The following is a 27,825-nucleotide window of genomic DNA, read 5'->3' as shown; positions in this document are numbered from 1 at the left end:
ATGTTGACTCAGTCTGTCTTTTAGAAAGTACAAAGAGAGGGAATCCCAACAGCAGGTCAACCAATTAGGTGATATTCGAACCAGACCACTGGTCAGTTTATTGCATCTTGATCCTTGTAAAAGGCAGTGAATTCTTACCATGATTTTATAAATATCATTGGACAAAACTAACTGAGCTTGCAACAAATTCAAGAGGATTTACACAGGTAAGGGATACTGTTTCATTATTTGCGACAATGGGACAGATTTGTATCCAACTTGAGCCTGGGGATACAACTTAAAACTGCATTGCAAGAACTGTCCACGGATAGACATTTAGACAGAAGTCATGTTTCCATTTTTCCAATATGCAGCCCTCCTTGCCCTCCCCACCATACTCAGCTGGACATCCCTTTGAGACATCCATTGGGAAACGGGGGAGGGGGGTGGTGGAGATTATAACATGATTGGTAAAAGACATAGTTCTGACTGTCAGGCTAACATTTCGGTGTACAAGAGGATTTGCTATTGCAGCCTGTTTATACATGCAGTATGTATGCGAGTGCCATCTGGGGCGCTGCTGAACACCCCTGCCCCCATGCAGGCAAAGGTTTCCTGTTCTCTTCCATCACGGAAACTGCTCCTTGTATTCCTTGTGCATATGAAGCATTCTTCTGCAAATCCATTCAAGAGCTGAGTTCCAGAGGCACATCACTGTCAAAAATTGTGGCCATAAATTAATAGCACTGTCCATCAGTCTGGCAACTTCAAATTTCCAAAGCAGTTTCCTGAAAAGCACAGTACTTGCCTTGGGAATTTGGGTAACGTTAATCCATAAAGCATTTCTGCCTTCACCTGCAGAGTTATTTCTCAGCTGCTATGCCCACGTGTGTCTTCTCCTTTGTTCTGTAATGAGCATCATGAGTGAGGTTTAGGGCTCCCTCGTTTTTAGACGATTGCAGAATTTCTTGCTTGGCCAGTTTGAAAGCAAGGCGTGGATCCTGTCCAGGCAAAGCTGGACAATTGCAGCGCTCCCTGATTTTAATTACCTGCGGCAGCGACAACAAAAAGACCAAAGAAAGAAAGTTAACATGTGGGAGAACAAACTCCAGTTTTTAAAATGGAAATGACCAGCTTCTTCCCAGGACTGTTGCAATGCAAAGACTAATGAAATACAGAGCAATTTAACGAGTGGCCAGAGTTTGTGCACTTGGGAGTTCATTGGATTATTTTGGCTGCATAAAGTTTAAGACTGGATGCTTAAACATACTGCCTCAGTCTGATTTTATAGACTCCCTCCCCTCCTGCCCACGCTACAAACCACCCTCCAATTCAGCAGGACTCCCAACCCTTAGGGGAGGCTATGTGGGGAGCTAGGGATTGCGGGGTGGGGAGGAAGCAGGGGCAGGGAAGTCAGCTTTCTTCGGCTCCCTACTGCACCATTTTCTCTGGATCCAATCCACTGTGTCCACTGAAACAGAGGCCTCTGAGGGACACAATGTCATTTAATATCTAATCACATTGTGGACCAAAAAATACTTCTCTGACCCAGGAGAATACTGGTTCGATGCCAGTGTTAAATTACAAAACTTTACTTGAATAGCTTTAATAATTTATAATCAGCTAATTAAAATATAAAAATGCAGGCATTTATATATATATAGCAGACTACTCTATAGTGGTGGTTTTAAACATTTTTTGGAGGTGGTCACGGATCCCCTTTGAGAATCTGATGAAAGCTATAGAACCCCTTTCCAGGAAAATGCACCCACGCATGCACACAATTTTGCATGCATTTATTTTATTGCCTTGGGGAAATCATTGTTTGTGCCCAGTCCCCCCACCCCATCCATGGAACCCCTGGGGGGCATGGACCACAGCAGGTTTGTTGAGTTTCCCATGGAGCTGGAAGGATGGGAAAAGCCCACCCTCCACTCACAGCTCTTTCTTCACCCTGTGTCCTCTCCTTGTCCTCCAGCTGAGTTCAAGCAATTCCTTTTTTGGCTACACATGAAAGCATGCTGAATGTTTTAAGAGTAAAAAAAGAGAGATGCTTCCAATAAGTTGGTTCCATAAAAGTCAAGTTGGTCATGAAATTCTTATCACAATATTCCATATTGTTCTAAATGGCACTCACAGGATGGGCAAACTGGAATTGTCCAGACTGGCATGCTGTTGGCACAGTGTATCTGTGCAGAGTTAAAAATAAGATCACGGATATGAATGTTTCATCATCTGCTCAAGCATCAAACCGTATTTGCATCACTGCAACGTTACTCAAAGTTGATTCAGCGATGGTGCTGCAAAAGTGGCTTAAATACATGCTGTGCAATCAAGCTTTTTTAAAAAATATAAACCCATTCAAAATATTTCTTACCCAACTTCATTGCACAGTGACCTCAGAAGGGTTACTTACTAAAAGACTTTCAAATTCACATCACAGTTATTAAAAGCCAGGCAGGTAAGTCACAACCAGTCAACCAAAAATCATTCATATCAGCATCAGATATTACTGAAAGCCAGGACAAATAACCAGGTCTTTAGGTGGTGGCTATTTTTTAAAAAAATTATTTGTTAAATTTCTTACTGCCCTTCATCCGAGGATCACAGGACGGTTTACAATATAAAAACACCAAAAACTTAACATAGTAACAAACCAAAACAATTAAAAAAACAAAACCTACACACAGTTTAAAAGGCCATAGATTGGAATGTTTTTGCCTGGCACCTCAATATATGTAATATATGATATGAAGGTGCTCGGCAAGCCTCCCTGGGGAGAGCATTCCACAAGCGGGGAGCCATTGCAGAAAAGGGTACATGCCAGCCATATTTCAGAGCAGTGGGAGATGCAAAAGTGGAGTGCCTTTATTAAGCAAATGCCATGAAGACCCACTCGCCCCACCTTCACAAGGTTCATGGTCAAGCTGGCCCTCAGGTAGCTTCTGCTGGCATTTCACAGAAACCCTCAGTGTAGTTTAGACACCACCTGTTTACACAAACCAATCATGCTCTCAATGCCACGGCCTACCCTCAATTTATTTATTGCATTAGCCATATGGCCGTAGCACATAGTAAAAGACCAGGCAGTGGCCTGGCACGATTATACAAAGAATACAACAGATACAGTTAATACAATTGGAAGTCAAATCGTACTGGAAAATACAAATAAAATAAAAAGCAATAGCAGGGCATGACGACAGAGTCCATGTCAGGAAGATACATGAGACTAAGGCTAAGGGAAGTTAGCCAAAAAGGTGGTCCTGAGTTTCAGGGCCTGTAATATGTAGATGGCCACTCCACGTGAAATCAAGGGGTTGGCATCTGCCAGTAAGTATTTCATGCGGTCAACGTCCCTGGCGATAGTTGGAGGGATTAGAGGGAGAAGCCTAGGTCTTATTGAGGCATATAGTGGGCAGTAGAGGAAGAAGTGAATAAAGTCCTCTATCTTTCCCTTGTTGCATGGGCAGAGTCGAAGATTCAGAGGAGTATTGGAGAATACACCCTGTAAGAATGCTGTGGGAATGGCATGAAATCGAGGTACCCCTCGTGTGGTGCACATCAGTGGAGCACAAAGAGACCGTCTCCTGTTGCCATAGTTAAGTACACAGACAATTCTGGCTTGTGTGAGGAAGCAATTTTTATTTTTAAGTTTAAATTTTAGAATCATTTTGTATCTGTGTGACTTCCTCTAGATACAGAGAAATAAAAAGCTTCTCTCGCACAGCTGGCTATTGAAGCCATATTTTTCTCCTCACAAAAAAAAATGCCTCTTCTTTTTTTAGTACGTAAATAAATGCTATTTTCTAAAACTAGCCAAGAAACAAATACCAGCTTTTGGAAACAAGTTCCAGTCAAACAACTTTTTGTTTATTTATTTGCACAATCCAATGGTGGAAAAAGAATAGTTGACTCATCACCAAAACCACTCTAAGTTGAGGGTCTCACATACCCCTCTGACATCGTTTATTTATTTTTATTATGCTCCCATCTCTGCCCCCCCCGCTGTGAGTACATTTTTCTTCTAAAAAATGTAACTTTGTTTTCCAGATGGCCCTCCGAATATCGCCCATAGAAATTCACAATATGTATATCAAGCCGTTTCCACTTCAGCAACCAATCAATTCCTTAACAGATATTTGCAATGGCAGAGTTTCCTCTTGTTCTTCTTGCTGAACAGAAGCCACTGCAAGACTGCATTAATGTCAAACAGCATTATTCAAGCCAAGTAGAAATCTAAAGATTTAGGCTGTATCTTGAAAAGGGCAATGTAATCCGCTTTTAAACTAATTTAGCATTTTTAAATCTCTACGCTTCCCCCCCCCACCTTTTAACTGTATAGTGTCTATCTTCCCTTTCTCTGCTTAACTTATCTAAAACACTGGTGTAATGTAGAAAGAAAACCACCCAGAGCCACAAGACGGCTCAGAGAAAACATTTGTACCCCGTGGAGGTGGGTCCCCCCCTTCTTTTGCTTTCTTATTCCACATCAAGCAGTTTGAGGGGGCGAAAGGTGGCTGATTAAACACCCGCCACATTGATTCATACTCCATTAAATACAAGATGAAGACTACAGGCACGGCAGAGGGAGGGCTGAGCTCAGCACGGCCCCTCCTGCAGCCACACTCCAGCCAAAGTCATATCTGCAGCAATTTCCAACCGCTATGGGAAAAGTTAAGTCTCATTAAGGGAGTGCCCTTCCTTGGCTACTGATGTTTTGTTTAAGGCCTTCGGTGCGCTGGCATTACAGGCAATTGCTGGCACATGCTGCTGCTCTGCAACTGGTGGGATCAGGACCTGCTAATAGGTGGCAGCGTGACCTAAGGTGTGCCGCAACAGCAGAGATCGCCTCATTTGAATATATGCCAGAAATAACAGTAGCAGTGCATTCCCATGCATGTTTACTTGGCACTATTTAGTTCAGTGGGGGTCACTCATTAAGTGTAGCTTAAGGCCATACCCAGGACGCGGGTGGCGCTGTGGGTTAAACCACAGAGCCTAGGGTTTGCCGATCAGAAGGTCGGCGGTTCGAATCCCGGCGACGGGGTGAGCTCCCATTGTTCGGTCCCTGCTCCTGCCAACCTAGCAGTTCGAAAGCACGTCAAAGTGCAAGTAGATAAATAGATACCGCTCCGGTGGGAAGGTAAACAGCGTTTCCGTGCACTGTTCTGGTTTGCCAGAAGCGGCTTAGTCATGCTGGCCACATGACCCAGAAGTTGTACACCGGCTTCCTCGGCCAGTAAATCGAGATGAGTACCGCAACCCCAGAGTCGTCCGCGACTGGACCTAATGGTCAGGGGTCCCTTTACCTTTTAAGGCCATACCCGGGGGGGGGGGATGTGCTTCTGATAGCGGGAAAACACATTAATTTATTGTGTGTTTAAGTATACTGAAAAATAAGTAGTGACCTATAAGTAAATATTTTTCAATTTAATTCTTTAGCCAAGGGAGCTCATGTCAGAAGTTTCTTTACGTAGCTTGTTCCTATTATGTGGTGGTGAACTCCTCTTTCTCATGTAAAATATCCGCATCTTTCCCCCTGAGGCAAAGGCTGGATATTATTTAGAAAACACAGCCGAATGACTTGTGCACGGCAATATACTTAGAATGCACCACGGAGGATCATCTGGGTGTTTGCTCGATCATTTCTCATTCATAGCAAGAAAGCACTTGAGGGAAGGAAACCCAGAGAACTCTTGGCAAAAGTTTGAATTCTGCCCTCAAAGTAATCTACTTTATCAGATTTTTTAAAACAAAAACAAGAAAATACTACGGAAAGGCAAGCTGCTTTAAAATTCTGCAGCTTTGAGAGGGTTTGCCAGGTAATTTAGAACAAAAATGCTTTAGAAGTAGAAATAAAAGTGGCCACCTTCTCTTCTAACAAGTTTCCTGAGAAAATACATATTCTCACAAATGCAATCTTTAGTTGACAGCCTGTTTGTTACTGTGCAGCAGGTACACATCGTATAATCCAAGAAAAGGGGTGTTTTTTCCTTCCAATTCTGAAAATGTTAGGTTTTCTAGCCCCGTGCAGTTTCAAGGCCAATTCAATTATACCAGCTAGTAAAATATTTACCTTTGAGTTTGTCTGTGTCACAAGCAACGTGAAATCTGGACTGAGAATGAGTGATGTTTGTACAGAGCAAGCTGCTTCTCCATAAATTATCTAAAACCTGGAGCATACTTTATAGCCAATACTTGTGCTTCAGAACATTGGACAATTATACTGTGTTGTTTTGTTTTAAGATTACCTTTATGTCCTACTCCTGTCAAACAGGGACAGTCTATTTACACCACTGGCCCCTAAATAAAGAAGTGCCTTTGAGTTTAACATGCAGGTTTTTAAATAGGCAGATAGCATTTGGGGGGGTGATTATTTTAGGGATCACATCAATACAGAGGGGGTATTTAACACTTCCCTCCCCTTCTGTGGTCTTGATGAAAATCTCTCCTCTAAAGACACAATCTGCATTTCTTTTGTTCTTACATGTTGTCCAAAATTATTCACACGTTTCCTACCAAGAAATCAGCGTATTCAGGCCTGTTTCTAAACAAGTAATTTCAAACCAGGGGATATGAAGCTGCCTTAACTGATAACTCTTTATTTAAAACTAAAATCCCTAGTTTGCACATAATGCTAAACTGAGAGTCGTTTCCAATTCTAAAGTTTTAAATGGCAATCTCATTAAAGCACATATCAATTCAGCCCAAGGAGGAGCTATGCACCTTTCATCCCAACCAAGTACTCCTGGAACCAGACCCCAATGTCTTACTCAAGGTTAACACCGGTTTCCACAGAGATCAAGACATAGTCCTGCCCAACTTCTGCGTGGTCAGGGCCTCAGAGCCAAAGGTAAGACCTCACACTTGCAGATCCCTGCCCACTCAGTTACAGGGGTGGCAGCTGCATTCCACAAGAGCACTGCCCCCCCCCGGAAGAAATCTACAGGGCAGCCACCTGAGCTCATCTCTCCACAACCAAGGGGGATATGTAGGCCTCGGAAGTGATTGCCTTTAGCAAGTGGGTGGGCGCTCCAGAAAGTTATCCTTGCTACCTTAAGATGGAATGACCACTGCTTTGGAACAACCCCTGCCTGTATGCTCTAACCTTCACGCAAAATGCCAGATAAGCTGCTGAGCAGGATTTTGTCACATTTGGGGCATACCTATGGGAGAGGTTTGGAATACCGGATTTCCCACCTGGGACTGCTGTTGCAGGCAGCCCTTGCATGAAAGCAGCCAGACAAAAGGTAAAGAGGCCTGCTAGGAAAAGCTGCTCTAGTTGAATTTCTGCCTGTACTGGCATGTTCAAGGAGGCGTGCCAGAAAAAAAGCGTCAATCCTCGAAGGGCACAATTCAAAGCAGAGCAAGTGGTCCCTGGTGACAAGATAAGAGAAGCCTCAGCCGTGTTTCCAGTGGCAGAATGATTTTATCAACATGTAACTTGGAAACGTGATCAGGCTATACTGCTTGTGTTGCAGAGGATTTAAGGGGAAAGACACGACTGGGCTGAGGCTCTGTGTGTCTTTGTAATAAAACCTCTGTAACAAAACCCTAATATGGTTCAGCACAGAGCCTTCATGACCTTTAATCTGGATGGGCATGCAAAGGGACACAGCAATGCAATTTGTCTGAAATGCCTAGAACTATCCTGAGACAAGGATTAGCAAATACTAGGTAGAGCAGTGTTTTGGTTAGGGACCAGGCAACGATTTCTTTCCCACTGGTAAGTCACCAATCACATGCATACACAATCTGAGCTTCTCAGCGGTAAGAGCTGTGGCATTTGAGAGAACTTCTAAAATGACAGATGCAAGTCCTACCATGTAAATCATGCCTATGGAAAGTTCAACTGTCTAGTATCTCGTGGCAGCAGCCCCACAGAATCAGTATATTGTGTTCTGTGACATATTCCTATGACCCCCAATGCAGATGCCACTATTGCATTAATTATGGATGTAAGGGGAAAGTTACCGCATCTACTTAGGGATTTGGTAGCCAGGAAGTACAATTACCTTTTAAAAGGCCGGCATGTGAATGAAACCCAAGGGACAGCTTTTCCCAGGCAACGATGAAGCGTACCATAGCAATATTCAATGAGAATGTAAATGCCACTTTTTGCTTTTGAAAATCTTTCCCCAAACATTGAACACATAGTTTAAAATGGAATTCACAAAGTGACATCAAATGAAAGAGAACAGTAAATAAAAAAATATGGTTTGTTTGTGTTTTTAAGCTCACAACAGAGTATTTCCTAGGCTTCAGTATCAACTATAGCTGCTTTCAACATTCCACTCATCATAATTTAAGTAGCTATAATCCACAGTTTGGAAAATCTTCATCTTACCACTGAGAGCTACAAAATTGAAATATATCTCTGCCTCTCCCTCTCCCTCTCCTCCCCTCTCTCTCATGCACACACGTGTAGCATCACAGACAGTTATGCATGCATTCCTCTGGATTTTCAATAAATTTCTTTTTAAACGGCACATTTTACATTATCAACACTAAGGAGGAAATGGCCATGCACCCAACACACATATGTTTCCTTGAAAGCTGCAGTGAAATTATGTGATATATACTATTTGGAGAAATTTGAAATTAATGCAATGAGCATCCCTAACGCCATTAATGTCAGCTGCTTAACCGGGGGACTTTTTACTCATGGGTCTGACGGCAACCTAAAGTCATCCAAAAAAAGAGCACTTGAAATTATTGGTTCTCTGCATTTTCTACATTCGACTATCCATGTGTTAAATTTCCCATCTGGCTTCCTTCTCATCCTAAATCTCTGAAACCTAACCTTACATTTTAAAATATCTCCCCAACCACCCTGAAAACCAATGTTCCTCCCTTCCCATGCCCAATTTAAAACCCCTTTCCACTTCTTGCTGCACAGCTCAAGGTAAGCCAGGAATGGCTTTTCTCTACATAAATGTGTCAGTGCTTTGAAAACAGTCAGCCTTGCAGGAAGAATGGATCCCACAGTTTTCAATAAGAGTCAGCACTTGCTTTTAATACTGGAAGGCTCCAATACCACAGGCTTCAAAACAGCTGGGATTTCCCCCTCTCATATATGGGGGGGGGAGAGAAATGCTTTAGGTCATCTCTAGGAAATTCTGTATTTCTTCTTCTCATGCTATATAGTTTGATCAGTAGATTTGTAGAAAGAAGGCACGGTACTTAAGATGATGAAGGTATCACGTGCCTTGTGGACACAAACCAGGGGATGCTTAAGTTAAGTTGCAACATGGCTGCATTTGCAAACAAGGGGCCACTGTTGACCATGAAAGTGAGGAGCAAAACAACCAACCATGATCCTTGGTTCAAGTATAAAAGTAATCAGAGGGCTATGGTCTGCTGCTCCCACTTGCTAGAGGGAAAGAATGAAGCAAAAGCAATTGGCACGCTCACAGCAAGCCATTAACCATGGTTTACTCGGATGTGCATATGCAGCAATTGTGGCCCCACTAAATATGCCTCTCTCTCTCCCTCCCTCCCCTCTCTCTCTGCTTTCCCCCAGACTCACTGCACCCCCAGCAGTCCATAAGGCCACATGCCGTACCCTATAATAAAGTGAAAGCAATAAAAAATATTAAAAAAACAAATAAACAAAAATACAAAACAGCATCAAGAGAGAAATAAAGAATAAAAAGGTCTTGACTGCCTGCTTAAAAGTCATCAAAGGCAAGACCAGCTGAACTACAAAGAGAGAGTCCCACAACCAGGGTACTGTCACTGAAAAAGCCCTGGTTTTGTGTCACTGACAAGTGTACTCCCTTGGCAACAGAACTCAGGGCAGGACTTCTGGTGACAATTGCAACTTCTTCTTCTTCTTCTTCTTCTTCTTCTTCTTCTTATTATTATTATTATTATTATTATTATGCGACAAAAGTTGCTTACCCCTTGATTGTAGCAAAACTTGATTGTAGCAAAACAAATAATTAAAAACTAGGGTAGACTTGCCTAAACAAAAGTGTTTTAAGCTCCTGCTAAAAAATAAGGCATCTGCCTAATATCAATGGCAACTGTTGGGTCACTTCTTGTGGGAAGAGTTGGTACTTCAGAAAGAGGTGCAACCTGCGCACCAGCTGAAGCTGGGCAAAGGCATTCCCAGCCGCAACAGCCAATTGGATATCGAGGAGCTATGTCAGCTCCTGAACCCGCTGGGACTTCAGATGGAGTACAAAGCAATCCATAGCTGGCTGAATTTCTATTCCAGAGTCAGCTTCTCTACTGACCATCTGAACTTCTTCATCGACACCCTCCTTAGCATCAAATGCCTGACTCAACCCTTAGCATACTATACCAGACATGTTGTCAACCACCCTGAGAACCAGCCTTGGATGAAAGCTAGTATACACATTTTAATAATAAATAAATAAATAAATAAATAAATGCCTAATCATAATTTCTGATGCCCTGAAGCGTTTGGAAGAATTGTAAACTATACTGAGCAGTTTTGCACAAACACTAAGCCATAGTTTGTTTGGCCTACCTATGGTTAGTTTGAACATTCAATCCAGCCCAAAGGCTAATGGGGGCTGCCCATGAAACATGACGTGAAGCTGTGGTTTGTTGTTGGCATAGAACCATGGTTTGTTTTAACTATGGTTTGGCATTATGTCCAGATCCATAAACTTTGCTTAACCATGGTTTGTTCAGCCACCCCACCCCAGACATTCATTAAGCAAGAGAGGCACAAGGCAAGCACAGCTGGAAAACAAAGCAAGCTCAGGGAGCGGGTGGGGAGTCATAGTGTGCTTTCTCATCTGTGAGACAACTTATGATTTGTGGAACAGAGCCTGGTTAAAGGAAATCTATATGTAAACATGCAACATTATGGAATAAAACAAAAAACCAAGTATGGTTCCAAATAAAGCAGAGCAACCTTCGGTTTAACTAACTTTCAGCAAACAAAACGCAGAATATATATGCCATTTCTGAAGCAGCACAACATGCAAACCACAACTCTCTTCCTAAATCCGAGGACAACAAAAACGGTTAATGAACTTTCCAGATACTGCTGGCTAGGAGAGTGAACAGAGCGAGAAGATCCTTCATGTCACACTTCTAGTGATCCACTTACTATTCCTGTCACAGAAATATTTGACTGAAGAGGAGACTGGAAAGATAACCAATATAAATTATCTTCTTGCCCTCTAAGATTATGTCTGTACTGGCCAATTTGTGTATAAATTTGTTTCATTATATATCACCATTATTTTGCAGACTCTGCATCTAATATGTGTATTTGCAATTTGCACCCTATTTTCGGATTTGGTAGTTGTTCTCATTAAAAAAAGAAAATAAGGAAACACTAAGCATGTCAACTGATGCCTTTCAAAACAGCATATTTAGCAACATATAAAAAGGAGTACATAACTTGCTCTGTATAAATTGGTTTTCATCTCATCCCTAAACAGTAAACCAATTTATGATGAGAAAAGTTGCTATTACAGAACAAACAGGACATAGCATACAAGGTTCAAGGAAATGCTTGATGCAAAAGACTGGGGACCACAGCACTAATAAGTATTATTACTGCACCAGAGACTCACTGGTATGGACTCAAGCCAAGAGTACCACGAAATCAGAACCAGAATGTGAATAGAAAACATTACTCCTAAAATATTAAGGCCCCTCTAATGTTTTTTTTTAAAAAAAAACCTATAGTTTAATGCAAACAGGTGTTTGCTTTGCTCTTTCCCAACTCCTGCTTCATTGAGCTCAGACACAGGGCTTGTTTTATCAAAACAAACTTTCTCCCAAGGCTCCTTTGTTTGGGGAAAAGGGGGGGGGGGGGGAACAGCCATGAGCCTGGCTTCAGAAATTATGACAAGCCAGACTCTGGCTTGTTACATGGTGGTGCAACAGCAGCAGCAGGAATAGAGGAGGAGCAAAGTTTGCACTTTATTAGCTGTGTGTGTCATGATGCTCTGCATTAACCAATAGTTTCTGTTTAAATATGGTTTAACATTGCATGCAAACCGGTTATTAGTTAGTGCCTGTGAGTCAGGGCCCAAGAGACAAGCAGTTGCACTTGAGCTCAAATCCTATGAAACGGCAGATTTGACAGAAGCTTAGAGGAACAGCTTGTTCATAATCGCCTGGACTAGTGTCCAGTGCTAAAAGTACAAAAGCATTGAGACTGAGGCCACATTAAAGCACTCCATTAAGATTACTTACGGACAAACACGTGCTCTAATACTAGGTAACAGTTAGCCTGGACTAAGAGGTCTGGTTTCAAATCTCACCTTTGCCATAGGATTATTGTAATTTTATGGCCTTAGACATGACTGAAATATGAACAATGGCAGGATCATTTGAGGGCAAAGATTACAAAGAAGTTTGCAAATGTATAAATGACTAGCTGACCTGGCCACACCCTGCTGCAGCTGATTTCGTGTAATGGAAGGGGTTCTCTCGGCTCCCCATCCTCAGCTCCTCCTGCATGAGAAGCGGCCGCACCTCAGCCTCCCTGTGTGGGAACGGGCAGAGCTCTGTAGGGGAGGCGGAGAGGGAAGCTCAGCCTGGACTCCGCAGGGGGAGGTGGGTGGGGAGGAGAAGGGGAAGCGGCTTCTGCCTCCGCCGCCCATTGGGCCTATCCTGCCCCCTCAGCCTGGCCCCCCACCGGCCCCAGCCCCTTCCCACCCCTCCAGCCCAGCAACGGAGGGTTTTTTTTGTCTGCGCAGGTTGCGCAGGTTCTGTGACGCTGCCGGGCGATCCAGCTTTCTATTGGATGGTGTTGGGAGTCTTCAGTGCTTTTGCTGGTGACGTGTAATAGGGGCGCCATTTTTTTGGCGTTTATTCTTTATTTTAGGTATGTCAGGTGTGGTTTTTTTGAAATTTAATTATCCCATGTTATTCCCTGCTGGTCATGGAATGATGTGTCCTAATTTGATGCTATTTGGTCCAGCGGTTACGGAGCAAGTTGGTAACCGCCGCGCACACAATGGGAACATTTATATATATAGATAGATAAATAGGAAACGGGAACAGGGCAAGAGTTGCTGAAGAGAGAGGCACATTTGTTCCTGCGAGAAAGCTGAAGGTCTGCCGCAAGACAGATTTCAGTGAATCTAAGCAATAATGCAGCAAGTACTTGTATGGTATCTTTGTCGTAGAAAATTGCGAGCTAAGAAAGCAACCCATAATGACCATTAGATTTGGAGCGTGTCCGTGTGTGAAATCAATCCTATATATACCACCCTTGGCAACTCAAAGAAGGATGGGACAGACACGTGAAAAATGATACTCAGTTTAAACACACCAAAAAAAAAAAACCCCAAACAACCTCACCTCTGGAATAAGTCTGTCCAAATGCTCAGCTCGGTTCTCATGGGAGGGGTGTGTAGAAAACCATTCTGGCACTCTTGGTTGCCCTGTTAGAGTCTCAGCTAGCTCCATTTTCTGCCAGAATACAGAACTTGCTCTTACATCCATACAAGCCTAGAAAGAAAGAGAAGGTGATATCTCAGAAAGATACTGAACTGCAATCTTAAGATGCTTGTAAACATCACTGGCCATTTCCTTCACATCAAAAGCAGAGAAAAAAGCATAGTTAGATAAGTAGGTTTCTCTACGTCTTCAGTGCTCTGAAACTATAGGGAGCAACAGGTATAGCCTTAACGAAATAAAATCAAGTTGTTAATTTCTGGGCTGAGCAAAAAAGTGTTTGGCAGATGAGCAGGTTCAGATGCAACTCTAAACAATGACTCACCATGCGTGAAGCCTGAGACAATATAGTCAGAGCTGGCAGCAGAAAGGGAAATGTAAGTGGCAAAGTATCATAAATGTTATGTTATCATTGATCAAGGGAAAACTGTTTTACTTCCATGGTTAAAGAAGAAAACTATGAGAAAGAGAAAAAATGTAAAATAAATGAGCATTTATATCAAATGAAAAGCTGGAGCTTGCTAATGGTAAGTACTGGGTTCTAAATTAAAATTAAAATTACGGAACTACTGGGTTATAATTTAGCATATGCTCAGCTGGAAGACAGAATAAAAGGAAGAACTGCTTAACATTACCAAAGTAACACTGGGAAATTGTTTGGGGTTTTTTAAACAACAACCTATATTGATTTTTGATTTGTGTGTGTGTGTGTGTGTAAAATATAGGTATTGAAGACTGGAACTCGAGTCATGAGAAAACCGCACAGCGCCTGCAAATGCAAACAACTCTTGAAACGGAACAGGTGGCATTTGTGCACAGATGCCAATGCAGGAGGAGGAGATACCAATTATGCTAATAGAAGCAAAACCATCTGGGTTAAGTTCTTGACCTTTACAGGCAAAGAAGGAGCTGCTGTAACAAAATGGATGAAATGGAAACAGACTTACAAAGTGCTCGAGACAAATAAACACGCCACGGAAGGAAAGAAGGGAAGAGCTTGTTTTTAAATAAATAAATAAATCTGCATTTGGCTTAAAACCCAATACTTCTCTGAATTAATGGAGAGAGAGAGAGAGAGAGAGAGAGAGAGAGAGAGAGTTGTTGTTGCTTTTAAGAGTTTTGGTTAACAATCAAAGCATTTGTAGCAGCACTGATTCCACAGTTCTGGGTCTCTCCATCAACCAGCACATTTACATTTACATGGTCCCAGTATGGCTCACTGTGACATGTGAACCAGGCTGTCCTCTGTTTCAATTGGTGGTGTTACAAGTTCAAGTTGATAACTGCAACGCAGGTCTCCACCGCTTTCACTCTTTCTCCCTTTTCGAACAAGTAGTCCTGCATTACCACATCTCTTTCTCATAGATTGAAATTTCTCATCTCAAGTTACATTTCTTTCCAAATATTTTTTTCCCAGTGACTACAAATATCTGATTAACCCTTTCCCTTGCTTTGGCTTAGTACTCAAATAGCTTCCTAGGCTTGGATGGTCTGAAACCCACAACTCTCCAGGGCAATTAGAGGTCGTCCATAGCTGCGGACACAGGACTGAGAGATACACACGCCAGGTTAAAGATGTCCCAGGCATTTGGATAATAAATATTACAGTGTGCTGGGGAGATGTGCGCCCTTATCAGAGGCACCAGCTTCTCCAGGCGATTGAGGAGATGTCGTGCGACATCCTAACATTGTGCATGCAGCCCTCTGAGCATTGAGGGTGTCCGGTCTACTCCAAAAAAACAAAACACAAAACACATTGGGGGGGGTGGAAGTGTCTCAGCCCCCAGGAGCCAGTGCCTATGGCTCTTGGTTAATAATGCAGCTGCACTATGGTATCTATTACGAGGGAGTAATTTGTTATTTATGTTTTATATTTCATTGAAGATGGTGGTTGTAACAATTTGTTATATGAAGCTGCCCTTTGTTCCAGAATGGAGGAAAGTGAGGTGAAAAAGAAAACAAGCAAATAAATAAATATGAGCAAGGCCGTTTTCCCTCATGCAGTCCCCCTTTAAGTACATGTTGAAGCATCATTCTCTCCTTCGGCCATAAATGCTTCCTACTTTTCTGTATCCTCCAAGGCACTGGGGGATATAAATAATTGTAACAAACCAATATGCATTGGCAATATCGTAAACCCTAGAAAGAAGCTTGATGGATTTTCACCCAAAGGAATAAAAGTTCTTGGGGAAACAAGTATTTGCAAAAATGCCTGTGAAAATGAGTGGTCCACTAACTTTGTTCCTCTCCCAGCAGTCAAGCTAACTAGTTTGTGTGTGTTCTAATAATAAATTCTAATAATAATACTAACACTAGGTGGCAGTGGTGGTACAGTTATACCATTCCTAAACATACAAAAAGGTAAGGATTTTTTGTATTTTGATGAGCCTCATACTGAAATCCAAAATTATTAATCATAATATCATTTTTATTAATCAACTTTGAAACAACCATCTAATGGTGATTTTGTTGTTGTTGTTCAGTCATGTCCGACTCTTCGTGACCCCATGGACCAGAGCACGCCAAGCACGCCTATCTTTCACTGCCTCCCACAGTTTGGCCAAACTCATGCTAGTCGCTTCGAGAACTGGTGATTTACACACAATCAAAAACAATTTAAAACACAAAAACAGCAAATACATTTAAAACAAGACTAAAACCCTAATATAGTAGACAGCAAGGAAAAGACCCATTTATTTAAGGTGTTACAACTATACACAGAAAACAGTTTGTGAAAAACACTACTTAAAATGAAGCAAAAGGGACCTGTTCTATTCCATTGCCAAAAACTATTATTACCTTAGCAGCAAACCAAAGCCCAATTTTGTCAGCTTCAGCTTCCAGTGTCCTGCTATATGGCCTATTGAACAGCAACTAGAAGGGAAAGGAAAGAGACATCAGAACTTTGTTCTTGCCAGTTTCTGAAACCAAAGTAAGCATTTACCTAGCCTACACGCAACAAACAGACAACTTTCAGCAGAAGCGTTCTCCCTCCTACTCTTTCTGCAAAGGGCTTAGAGAAGAAGCTGCAGATGTTGTACATTTTCCTAGGGAGTTAAGGAAGCAGCTAAATCAGCAGTTGCATTAGCAGCCTGGCTGAGGACCTGCTGCATTCTAGAGCTTGGTTCCAATAAAAGCCATGCATGCCAGCAGTGCTTCTTCACTTTTCTCTCTCTCTCTGGTCTACAGTAGACAGAATGATGGGATATGCTCCAGCGTTTTATAGATTGAAGTAGTGGGTGCAGCTAAGTGGAGAGTATTTGCATGGCCTGGCAAATAATGACAAGAGGCTGGAGCTAGCCACGGGTAAAAAAGGGAAACTAAAAATGCATGCAGTGAGATGGGTTTTGATAATAAAAGCAATTAGCTATTCTGCCGACTACAACACACATCAGATACAAGATAAAGAGACATCTATGTGCTTTATTGCATTTAGACCCTTTAGCTGTCATTGGTCCCATTTTACAGATGGTTAAGAAAAACACTGAGGCACCGCAATATGTGTGTTCACCTTTAAATCCATGGCAGAGGTCTTAAGGAAAAAGCACCTCGGAGCATATGCAGAGTGCTTTCCCCCTCATATTAAAGCTTTTCAATGCAAAATGTAATGCGCATATCAACAAATTATAATACAGTGTAAACCAACGACTGGCGGGGACAGCGGAGCACAGAGGTGGAAGTCAGAGAGAGCAGTGACGAGGGCAGATGGTAACAACTTAGGGTGACTGTAGAAAAGTCACTGTCTCGCCCCACCCAGCTCCAATCTACCTCGCCGCCCAGTTCCCAAAATGTCATGGGAAATTACCCACACATTGTAAGGCTTCACACAGCAATTATGACAGCAAAAAAAAAAAACTTGGATAGCAGGTTTTCTGTGCAGTTGCCCAACTGAAAGTAAATTGTGGACACGAAAGATGGACATGCCTTATTACAGTCTCAAGACTCTCCTCAGCTGTAATAGAGTTTATTCAGTTTCCACGTTTGTTCCTTTAAAAAAAAAATTTACAAACCTGATTTTTCCGCCTAATATTTGACAATACTGCCAAATTTCATTTCGTTTTAACCCTACAGGCATGGGGAACACATGGGGCCTACAGATGTGGATAGACTCCAACTCCCATCAGCCCCAGTCTGCATGTCTAGTGGTCAGGCACCATCTGTAGGGCCACAGGGCCCCCCTGCCCTAGTTCTATAATAGAGCAAAGTCCGTGTGAATTGATACCATATTTCCAACTCCATTTGAAATACCTTGTATTTTGCATGGAAAACAGATTTCATAAACATACCCCCCCCTTCCAGAGTGTCTCGGTGACACTGACAATAGTGGAATTGGAACTTTTTTAATTCAGTGCTCTGAGGATGCAGTTTTTCAAACAAAACATGTATTAATATTGCAATAACACATTTTTACCAATGGTAAAAAAAACTACCCAGCCATACGGTTATTCCAAGGCACTAACTACCTGTATTGTTACTTTACTGCTGCGGTTTTATTTTGTAAACTGCCTTATTTCTGAGTAATACTCCTCCCCTTCTGAGTAATACCCCTCCCCACTCTCTCACTATATTTAAGGATCTGGTGACTTCTGTTTCAGTGTATCTGAAGAAGTGTGCATGCACACGAAAGCTCATACCAAGAACAAACTCAGTTGGTCTCTAAGGTGCTACTGGAAAGAATTTTCTATTTTGTTTTGCCTTATTTCTCACATCGAAAGGTGGCTTAGGAACACTACCAAATGAAATTTAAAAAAAAATTAATTTGAGAAGGCAATCTTTTCAAAATGGTCTTGCTCAGTGGCTTGTTGGTCACCAGAGATCATTTAATTATGCGACTTATTGACTTTCGGTTGTCAGAGTGATAATACAAAGTTGCAACATTTACTTGAAAGGATAATATGGAATATTGCAAGAGGGAGCAGCACCGTACCCAGCCCAGACAGCTGTGGAAACCCAGAAACAGCAATAATAAAATCACCACGTTTCTGCAACCACAGAAGTTTTCCTGGCACCTCCCTTTTTAAAAAGAAAAGAGCTACCACAGGCATTTTACACTTCTGGAACGTGAAGGGAAAGAAACTGCCAAATGTGACAGGCAGTGAAGAACTTGGTTTGGCAACTTGTGTACTATAAAGCAAGCCTGGTGCTGAAGTATCATTGATCATCCTGACAGTTCTCTCAGCCATTTTAGGTTAGGTTACTGAACTGCCTTTTCCTACATCTCTGGTTTTATTCCTGACTGGCAGGAAGTTCAAGCGTAATAAGAAACTTTGCAGGGAGAGCAGGACCATTTATTCTCTTCTCGGTTCCTGGTTAATGAGCCTTGTAGCACGGAGCAGAAGAAAAAGAAAGAAAGAAAGAAAGAAAGAAAGAAAGAAAGAAAGAAAGAAAGAAAGAAAGAAAGCCAAGTGGAAGGATCTCAGGGCATCCCAGGTTCTCGGATCACTTGGGGAGATCTGTGGATTTCACCCAAGAATGTTAAAATAGCACGCACAATATCGGCTCAACAGATGTACAAAGAACAATATTGCATTTTAAATCGTTTTCCGGGTGATCAAGCTAACCTTTAGAAATGCAAAGGCATAAAAGGAGAAGTTCTATTGCAAAATGCATGCCATCCTCCAGAGATTGAACATTGTGGGTGACGAATGCTACAGTAGAATTTAAATTATTGATTCTAGGTAAGTATGCTCCACTCAGTAGTATGTCTAGGGCCAGCAGAATGAGTTTATAAGAAAAATGTTTACTGGCTCATAGCAGCAGCCAGGGAAATAACAAAGTGCTTCCATTTCCTAGCGTTCACTCCCAGCTCACAACAGCCTGAAGTTTACAAACTAGAAGGCAATATATGTGTCTTTCATTAATCAATCCAATGGTGTTTTTTTACAAAAACAAACAAACCACACATATGACAGTGTGCATAATACAGCCACAAAATGACCTACCTTTGTTGCGACTCCGTCTTATTTTTAAAACAGTGAGATCGAGATCTGCTTCCCATGGGGGAAAGGCAAGCCAGGGCTTGTAATTAGCTACTCACCCAAGCTGAACTGCAGTTTCTTTCCGCTTCTTAGATCCAACACACAAGCTGACTTGAGACCGTAAGTTTACTGCTAGATCAGGTCCATAGTCTATTAAATGAAGCACTGTGTCCTGTAACACAGAGACCTCCCCAGCTCCCCCACAAAAAGAACACCCTGATGCAGGAGCTAGAAGAATACTCTGTAGAATGGTGATAATCTTACCTCTTGAAACCAAGCTTGGAGCCAGTGGCCTACGATTGCTAAGCTGTCTCCAGGGCAAACAGCCCAAATCATTATGAGAAGAATGAGCAGCACGAAATCCACGAAATGCATCAGGCTCGCCTTCTCTGCCTTAAAACAAGGGAAAGGGTATTTTAAAACCACCTATTTATGTCCTAATCTTGTGCATGGATATTTAAGGTTTTCTGTATTCAAAACGATGCACTGTCTACTGACTCCTCTTACAAAACGTGAAGACGCAGAAGTTGCTGTTACTTCTCCAACTTGGTTCTCCAGCTGTTGTTGGACTACAACTCCCATCACATCCTGCTAGCTAAGGATTATGGGAGTTGTAGTCCAACAACAGCCACAGAACCAACTTGGAGAAACGCTGTATGAAGCCAAAATGCTGACAGAAGAAACACTGGGTGCTGGAAAGGAAGGCCTATAAAGAACTATTCAGTTGTACTACACACCCCTAACCTCTGACTATGTCAGTTCAATTAACACCACAGATGCAGAGTTTGGAGCAAAGCTTTCTAGCCCAAAGAGGCCGGCTGTGAGCATCGCTGGATAATTGCAGTCAAATATGGTGGTCTCCACATTGGCCACCTATGACTACAAGCATGTGTTTAGTTTCAGAGGGCTTTGGCAACGTCACTATTTAAAACAGGATACATACCCCGTGTCCCAGAACAGCATGAGCAAGTTCATGTCCCAAAATGAAAGACAGTTCATCGATATCTGACACAGCAGATAGCATACCAGTGAAAACAAATAGTTGTCCATTCTGCAGGCAAAAAGAGGGGAAATAATACTGCAAACAGATTGTTTCACAGAGCAAAGTGGGGGTGGGGTGGGGGTGGGGGGTGTAAGGGTGAACCCAGAGCTCAGCCAGGCCAACACCAGCAGAGCAGAAAAATGGGGGGAGGGGGGAGAGAGAGAGAGACCGAATGGAGGAAAAAAAGAGAAGTTGTGTTTCTTCTTTATTCCTCCTTTTCTTCAGCACACTTCTCTTGGGGGGGGGGCGAGGTGAGGAAGAGAGATTTTCCTGCACGTTGGTCACAAAAGGAGAGAAAATCAGCACACGTTTTCTCTCAACCCGTGTATGTGTGTTGGGGAGAAGAGGAGCTTCTGGGATTCAACCTCCCCCAATCCACCCCTTTTTGCCCTTTCTACTGTGAAAGCAATAATGGCAGAGGAAGGACAGTGGCAGAGGAATTCCACAGCTGCACCGTGGGGAGCTGCCTTGCACCAAGTCAAGCCCAGTACTGTCTGCACTGACTGGCAGAGGCTCCCCAGGGATTCAGACTGGGTGACATTCCCAGCCCCGCCTGCAGATGCCAGGGATTGAATCTGGAAGAGCTACAACCCCTCCACCCCCACCCTCACCGCCAAGAGGGAGATGCACGAAATCCTTCGGCCTCTGGGACACACACACACCCCCCAAGGGCAACAGGAATGCGCTGTCAGTAGCTTCTTTCCGAATTATTACATCTCACCTTTTGTGTTTGATTTTTACTTACTGGAAGCACAACAGCATTAATGTCTGGCCCTTCCACCACATGGATAGTCCACTTGAACTCAGAGAGTCCTGGAAAATCCTTGTTGCTGTCAACCAAATGCAAAAAGACTTCTTTGACCTCCTGGTAACGGGGGTCCGTTTCAGGCAACATTCTGCTTTTAAATTCTTCGACCCACTGGAAGAAAAAGAGGACGCAGCATACTGACCAATTCAAGGCAAGTAAAATTGCAATTAAGAGATACAATATGCATGAATATCCATGGAAGAGAGGTCAGTATAAATTTTTTTAAAAACATGACGCAATCTAATTCAGAGACATACACCATACTATTAGGGCATGATGAATTTTTCAACTCCCAAATTCCCAAAATGAAGGGTGCCAAAAAGTTGTAGAATGACTTGGGAATTCAAAAGATTTTTTTGTTACATTGATCTAATTTTGTTTGGTAAATAAAATGTGTGTAAAATTGCATAGAAATTTTTTTTTTAATGACTGCCAAGTACTTGTATTTTAAAATTATTCTTATTTACTTATATTATGTATATTTATTATTTTACCTGACACTTTCAGAAGGCAAAATTAAAATCCTTTGGTTTTCCGAAAGCAGTTTATTTGCTCCTTAATCAAACGTAGTCTTAGCAAGCTAAATGTTGTCCAGTCGCAAATAAAACAGCAGATTTGAATCCCTCACACCCAAAAACGTATTTTTAAGACCCCCTCATGGAAGAAATTTGCAAAAATTGAATTTCACCCCCTAAAAATGACATGCCCTGCTGTAGGATATCCATTTAGGGAATAAAATTTAAAGATGTGCTTGAGCAAAATATTTAACTCGGGAAAGGTGACCTAATGACATGGAATACATCAGCAATTATATTTACAGTACATATATTATTTACTAATAAGCAATACTCATCTTCCTCATGTAACAAGCAGTAAAACACATATTCTCAATCCTTGCACTGCCAACACTCCTTAAATGGAAGAAAAATTCCCTCAGCTATGTGGGAAGGCCAGAAAACAGGATACAGTTGTGCCCCGCTAGACGAATGCCTCGCTAGACGAAAAACTCACTAGACGAATGGCATTCATCTAGCGGAAGCCGCCCCGCAAGACGAAAAAGTCAATGGGGCTGCTTCGCAAGATGAAAAATTTTCGTCTTTTTTTCCGTTTAGTGGAGCGCGGCTGTCATTGCCGCTTCGCTAGACGAAAAAACCGCTAGACGAAAAAATTCGTAGAACGAATTATTTTCGTCTAGCGGGGCACCACTGTATATGCTTCATGTAAGTTCCCATCTTCAATAAGTAGAGCTGGAGACCCTGAACTGTTCCTGTGAGTCATCTCAGTTACTGCTAAGTGGGGCAGGGGAATTAATATTATTTTTGTTTGCTTTTTTGAACAGCTACCCACCATGGCATACTCCATTTGGGACAATTCAGCAAAATGGTCTTTCCGAAACACCAAAAGCCGAGAGCGTCCAGTGATTGGTGTCTCTTCCAAGTGAGTAAAATAAAACAGGATAAATACAACTCCTAAAGTACACAGGCCCAGGGCTATCTTCCATTTATTTCTTCTTGCGGCTTCTTTAAACAGCTCCTTCTTGTTTGGAGGAAGTGCCCTCCACCATTTTCTTATGCTCCTGTAAGGCACAAATATAGCAAAGTTCAAGGAAGCCAGAGCGAATCGCAAGTGTCCCCAACTGCTGCACCCTCATCAGTGCTACCACCATGTGTTATAAATGTCAAAACTAAACCGCACAAGTGAATGTGCTCTTCATACCTGGCAGGCTTGCATGTATAGCCATGCTACCAGCAACCTGCGTGTACAACAGGAGAGTACAAAATCACCATTTTTAAAAACCATACTTGCCATGCTGAAGCCACAGGATGCATTCTGAAGAGGCTAGTTAATTGGTTTAGTTAAAGACAAGCTTCTCTGCTTAATGCAAACAGTGTACTAGTGCATGATGCCCCAAAGTTCTTTCGCCTGCTGTGCCACCAGGAAACAAACCATGGTCTGGCTTGTCTTGAGTTCCCAACCTGAGGCTCATGGTGTTTCAACCACAAGTGATATGCCAAGAACAAACCTTGATTGCCACATGGTTTATTTGGAAAGAAAGAAACCATAGGCCCGGGTTTGGACATTAACAACAAGCCAGGCTCTCTTTCCTGTAAGCTTAACAACAGCAGAATCAGAAAAAGAGCAGAGCAAAACCTTTTCAGTGGCATATACTAACATGCAAACATTAAACCATAGTTAACATAGTTAGTTGTCTTTAGCTATGGTTTAATGGGACACTGATAAAACAAGCTATGAAGCTGCAGCAACGTTCACTCTGATACCTCACTCCCTACAAGAGTAAAACGGATATGCCGCACCACATTCTTGTACACATGAGAGAAAGGGGGAATTAGGGAGGCACGGTAGGTTTGCTGGTTTCCGGGGACTTGGCTTCTTCCCCCCACCCGCTTTGGCCGTAGATAAGCAGGACAAAGCGAAGAGTCCCTTACCATTTAAAGAGTCTTCAATGATCACAGCAAAAGAACAAAGCATTCATTATCAGAATTGAAGGTGTTCCCAATTAAGGATTTCCCCCACTTCCCCCCAGTCACTTCCATCTTGCAACCTGATCTCACAACCACCGTGCTTTTTGTGTAGCCCACCTTATCTGCTCTACGTGACCTTGGACTGATATGCTGAATACTTTCCAGAGAGAGAGAGAGTCTGTTAGCTCTCTCTCCCTGTTCTTCTTCACTTTGCTGTTCACCCCCCCCCCCGGTTCTTCTGTCACCAGAACTATGCTCCTCTGCAAACCACTGTTCCAAATCTTTCCTGCTTCACTGCTCCTGGGCAGCTTCAGGATCCTGGTCAGGAGCAGGTGGAGGGGGAGGGGGAGGGTCCCACCACTCCCCATCAGAGCGGCACTCCTCGGCCTGGTCTCTGACACCTGGGGAGTGTGGGGCCTCCCAAACTAAGGAGATTGGTTAGCTGTGCATTATGAGGAGTCTGAGAGATGAGGAACGGCAGCTGAGGGCTGTGCATAAGCACAACAAGAAGGGGGGGACTGGTGTAGGAAAGGAGGAAAGCTGAATGGGAAGTGAACAGGAGGAACATATGGCAAACAGTGAGTGTGGAACCACCATCACTCTCATCAAACAAATGGGCAGCTTCATATTTGGGATTTAAAAGGCTATGTGCACATATCCACAGCTGGACAGGAAACCACAAAGCTAGGGATCTGCACAAAGTCTTGCTTCTGTACATATTAAACCCATAGATTGATCAGACAATTTTTAAAGGTGTCCAGGTTAAGGCAAGTCATAGGCTGAGAAAGTGAGTTTAAAAAGAAGATGGATTTCAAGAACAAATAAATAAACAGGGAGAGATGGGGCAGTACCTACGTAGCATGCACATGTTTGTACAGAAAGAACTTCCATTTCAAATGAAGAGGAAGCAAAAGTGAGGTAATATAATGCCAGGCAAGTGGCAAGATATTACAGTGGTACCTCCGGTTACTAACTTAATTCATTCCAGAGGTCCGTTCTTAACCTGAAACCATTCTTAACCTGAAGCGCACTTTTGCTAATGGAGCCTCCCGCTGCCACCACGCCACCAGCGTGCAACTTCCATTCGCATCCCAGGGCAAAGTTCGCTACCAGGAAGTTCGCTTCCAGGTTAGTGGACCTCGTTACCCCAAGCGTTCATAAGCAGGACGGTACATAACCCGAAGTTCCACTGTATACAAAAAAAAGTGGGAGACTGCTCAATTGAAATTTGAGGAACCAAACAGCAGTTTAGATAATCTAAAGCTATTCTCCTTTTAAACTTTTTTTTAAAGTTAATTTCTACAGATCTAAAATCTGGCTTCAATGAAGCCTTTGAGAATGGAAAAGGAAAGCCAAAACAAAAATCTAATGCATATTTAAAGGCTGAGAAAGCATTAACTATTATATTCTATTTATAAAAAAAAACCAACATTCTGCTCTGGAGAGTAAGAAGAAGAAGAACCAAGTTTCAAAACACCGAGACACCTTATTTACAGTAAGAAAAATGTGTTCATTTAATAACAAAGAAAAGGTTTAACAAGGGATGGGATTTACCACATATACCAAAATGGTTTTCCACCGGGCCCAACTTGTATATACAATTTAAATTTAATAGATGGTTCCTTGAGCAGCAACAGAACATCCATATTGCAAAAACACAAGTGGAGCATCATTTGCTGTTTTGGCCTGCATAGTGAATACGTAAAGTTTATGGCCAGAATCCAGAGCACAGTAAAAGCAGCTCCAAGGGGGATTCTATACTTGTTTTCCTCAAACAGAAGTCCTCCCTCTATGCCACAAGGCAAACCTGAGGGCTGGCAAAACTGAGGATGATTTTCAAAAAAGCGATTTGTTACGTGGCATGGGGAAGTGAAGGAGTCACCTCTTCAAAGTCAAAAATTCTACTGCACTACAACAAGCCTCAACAATATATACTAGAAAACTAGATGCATGCTTTGTGACTGACCTATTCTTAAGCCCAAATTACTCAACCTCCAATCCAGAAAAACAGCTTACAAGGTGAAGCATCAGACACATGCCTTTACCACCACTCATAAATCCAAGTGCGACGCAGGCCTATATAGGCAATGCCCCAGATTCTGAGAACCTTCCACTCCTTTCCCAGGAAGTTTGCAAAGGTGTGCCTTCCTCAGCAGGATGGTACATGCATGGGGACAGTGCTGCAGCAGCCTTCTGATGTGCACGTGATATCTAGATTGGAGATTAGTAGCCAAATTATCTTTTAAAAAGGGGACTAGAGTTTAGGATGTGCTCCTAATTTTAGAAGTGCATTACCAAGATCCAAATTTCATTAACCGATTGGTCTGCAAGCTAGGAACGAAACTCACTGCGCTGAGTCACTGTTAACAACTTGGGAGACGCAACTACTTCCTTGGTGAAAATTACCCAACAAGGTGTGTCTTGGCAACACAGTTAAAAACATTCTAAATTTTATTTTACAGTATTATAAAGAGGAAATGTATTTAAAGGATAATAAAGTGCCTAACTGCTGGTGGCAATTGGGGAAAAAAGGCACTGCTCAGACAGTATAGAACTAAAAGTACAGGAAGATCATTTTGCACCTAAGCCACCAAGCTGATGCCATTTCAAACTAAGCATATTTTGTTTATTTATTCTTCTGCTTCATCCCTACCTTCCCACCAAAGTGGGAGTTGCATACTCCACTTCAGAGGTGTTTGAGAGCTTCACAGATATCAAATCAAGGAAGCAGTTGGCCTTTCAAGTAATTAAAACTTGACTAAGGTAAATGAAAATCCATTAAAAAAAACATATCCCCAAAGCAGGGGCTGCCTTCACGTTCTACCATGGGAAAGCACAGAAACAGAGGTGCAATTTATCATTGTTCCAGGTCGAGAATGCGCAATGCTCACTCTCTCCTTCCTACAGCTCCTGCCCCATCCTCTTTACAGGAATCAAAAGTGGTATTGTACTATCGACCTAGTGCCTAGAGCCAGGAGGCATTATCCCTCAGTACTGGGAGGGTGGGCAGGGGACCAGAAACTACCACAATGCTATTCTAGCATCCTTTGCCGGAGGATAGAGGTAAAATATTCACAGTTTGGGGAACAGTATGAGAAACAGCATAGGAATGTACTTTACCCTTTTTAATCCAAGTTACAGATGTTCTTCCAAGCTACCTCACCAGGTTTTAAAACAGGTGAGAGGAGGAGGGGAGCAGAGACACAAAAGCAGCAGTCATTCTCGCAAGAAGTGAGCTTTCACCATCTATTTGCAAGGCTCCTTAGCAACGTTATGAGCATGCCAGACAGTCTCATGTGAAGTTTGCAAAGTATCCTATTAAGCTTGCATCTAAATTTACATTGCAACAATGTAGTATACTCTATAGTCTGTTTTGCAGAGCAATATTAATGTTTACCTCCCAAGGATGACAGCAAATAGTTTCTGAACTGGCTTCAACAGAATCCACAAGATTGGAACGGGAGCCGCCTTCAGTGCTGAAGATCTGTGAAAAGGCCTGTGAAACTGGACACTCTGAGAAGCAGTCAAGTGTTGAGATTTTTGAAAAGAAAGTCCTCTTGCCCTTTGCTCAGAGAGAATACAAGGCCTCCTAGAACAGTTGTGTGCGACATTGCAAATTCCTTCATTCTTAGGGTTCAAAAGCCGCACTTGACTTTTATTAATGAGGTTACTGTAGGTGTTGGAACTTTCAGTCATTAAGTAGCATCTGCTGTTTTTACTTTTGTTCCATGACTGGCACTTAGTCACTTGATGCTGGTGTCTGTTCAAGGCTTCACTGGAAAACTTGTATGGATTAATGCTCTTTCCCCAACAGGCCAAAGATGTAAATCTAGTTAAAAGACAGTTCCTTGAGCCACTAAGAGCAGCCATCTCTCTCTCACACACACGTGTTACACCTAGAAATGTAAATCAAGAGTATATATATTTTTAATGATAACGCTATAAGACACTGTGCTCTTTTAGGGTTTGTATTCAGTACTGGGTGGAACGTATTGGGAAAACCTCGGCATGCTTCTACCAAAGTGGCGGGAGCTGTTGTTGGGGACAATGGCCTAGTTCAGATAATTGTTCCAGATTTCAAAAACTATGGTTTATTAAATTAGGAGCATGAGCCAGGGCCAAGTACCTACATCCTTT

General features: G+C 42.4%; 1 protein-coding gene across 2 annotated transcripts; it reads right to left on the bottom strand.

Annotated features, from left to right (window-relative positions):
• Nucleotides 1-69: 69 nt before the first annotated feature.
• On the bottom strand, nt 70-27,579 carry OMA1 (OMA1 zinc metallopeptidase). Of its 2 annotated transcripts, XM_033151997.1 has the most exons (8): nt 27,086-27,579; nt 22,553-22,781; nt 21,143-21,316; nt 20,299-20,406; nt 19,620-19,748; nt 16,177-16,251; nt 13,282-13,431; nt 70-1,028 (listed from the first exon to the last, which is right to left on the bottom strand). In XM_033151997.1, the coding sequence occupies exons 1-8, from the start codon at nt 27,556-27,558 to the stop codon at nt 843-845; spliced, it is 1,524 nt and encodes a 507-aa protein (XP_033007888.1). In that variant the 5' UTR covers nt 27,559-27,579; the 3' UTR covers nt 70-842. The 2 variants fall into 2 exon arrangements, with proteins under 2 accessions (XP_033007888.1, XP_033007889.1); XM_033151998.1 differs by lacking the exon at nt 20,299-20,406.
• Nucleotides 27,580-27,825: the final 246 nt, after the last annotated feature.

Source organism: Lacerta agilis, chromosome 6 (assembly GCF_009819535.1).
Source record: "Lacerta agilis isolate rLacAgi1 chromosome 6, rLacAgi1.pri, whole genome shotgun sequence".
In the NCBI taxonomy this organism is placed as follows: domain Eukaryota; kingdom Metazoa; phylum Chordata; class Lepidosauria; order Squamata; family Lacertidae; genus Lacerta; species Lacerta agilis.
The sequence above is the reverse complement of the archived record's forward strand: the minus strand, read 5'-3'. Positions and strand labels throughout refer to the sequence as shown.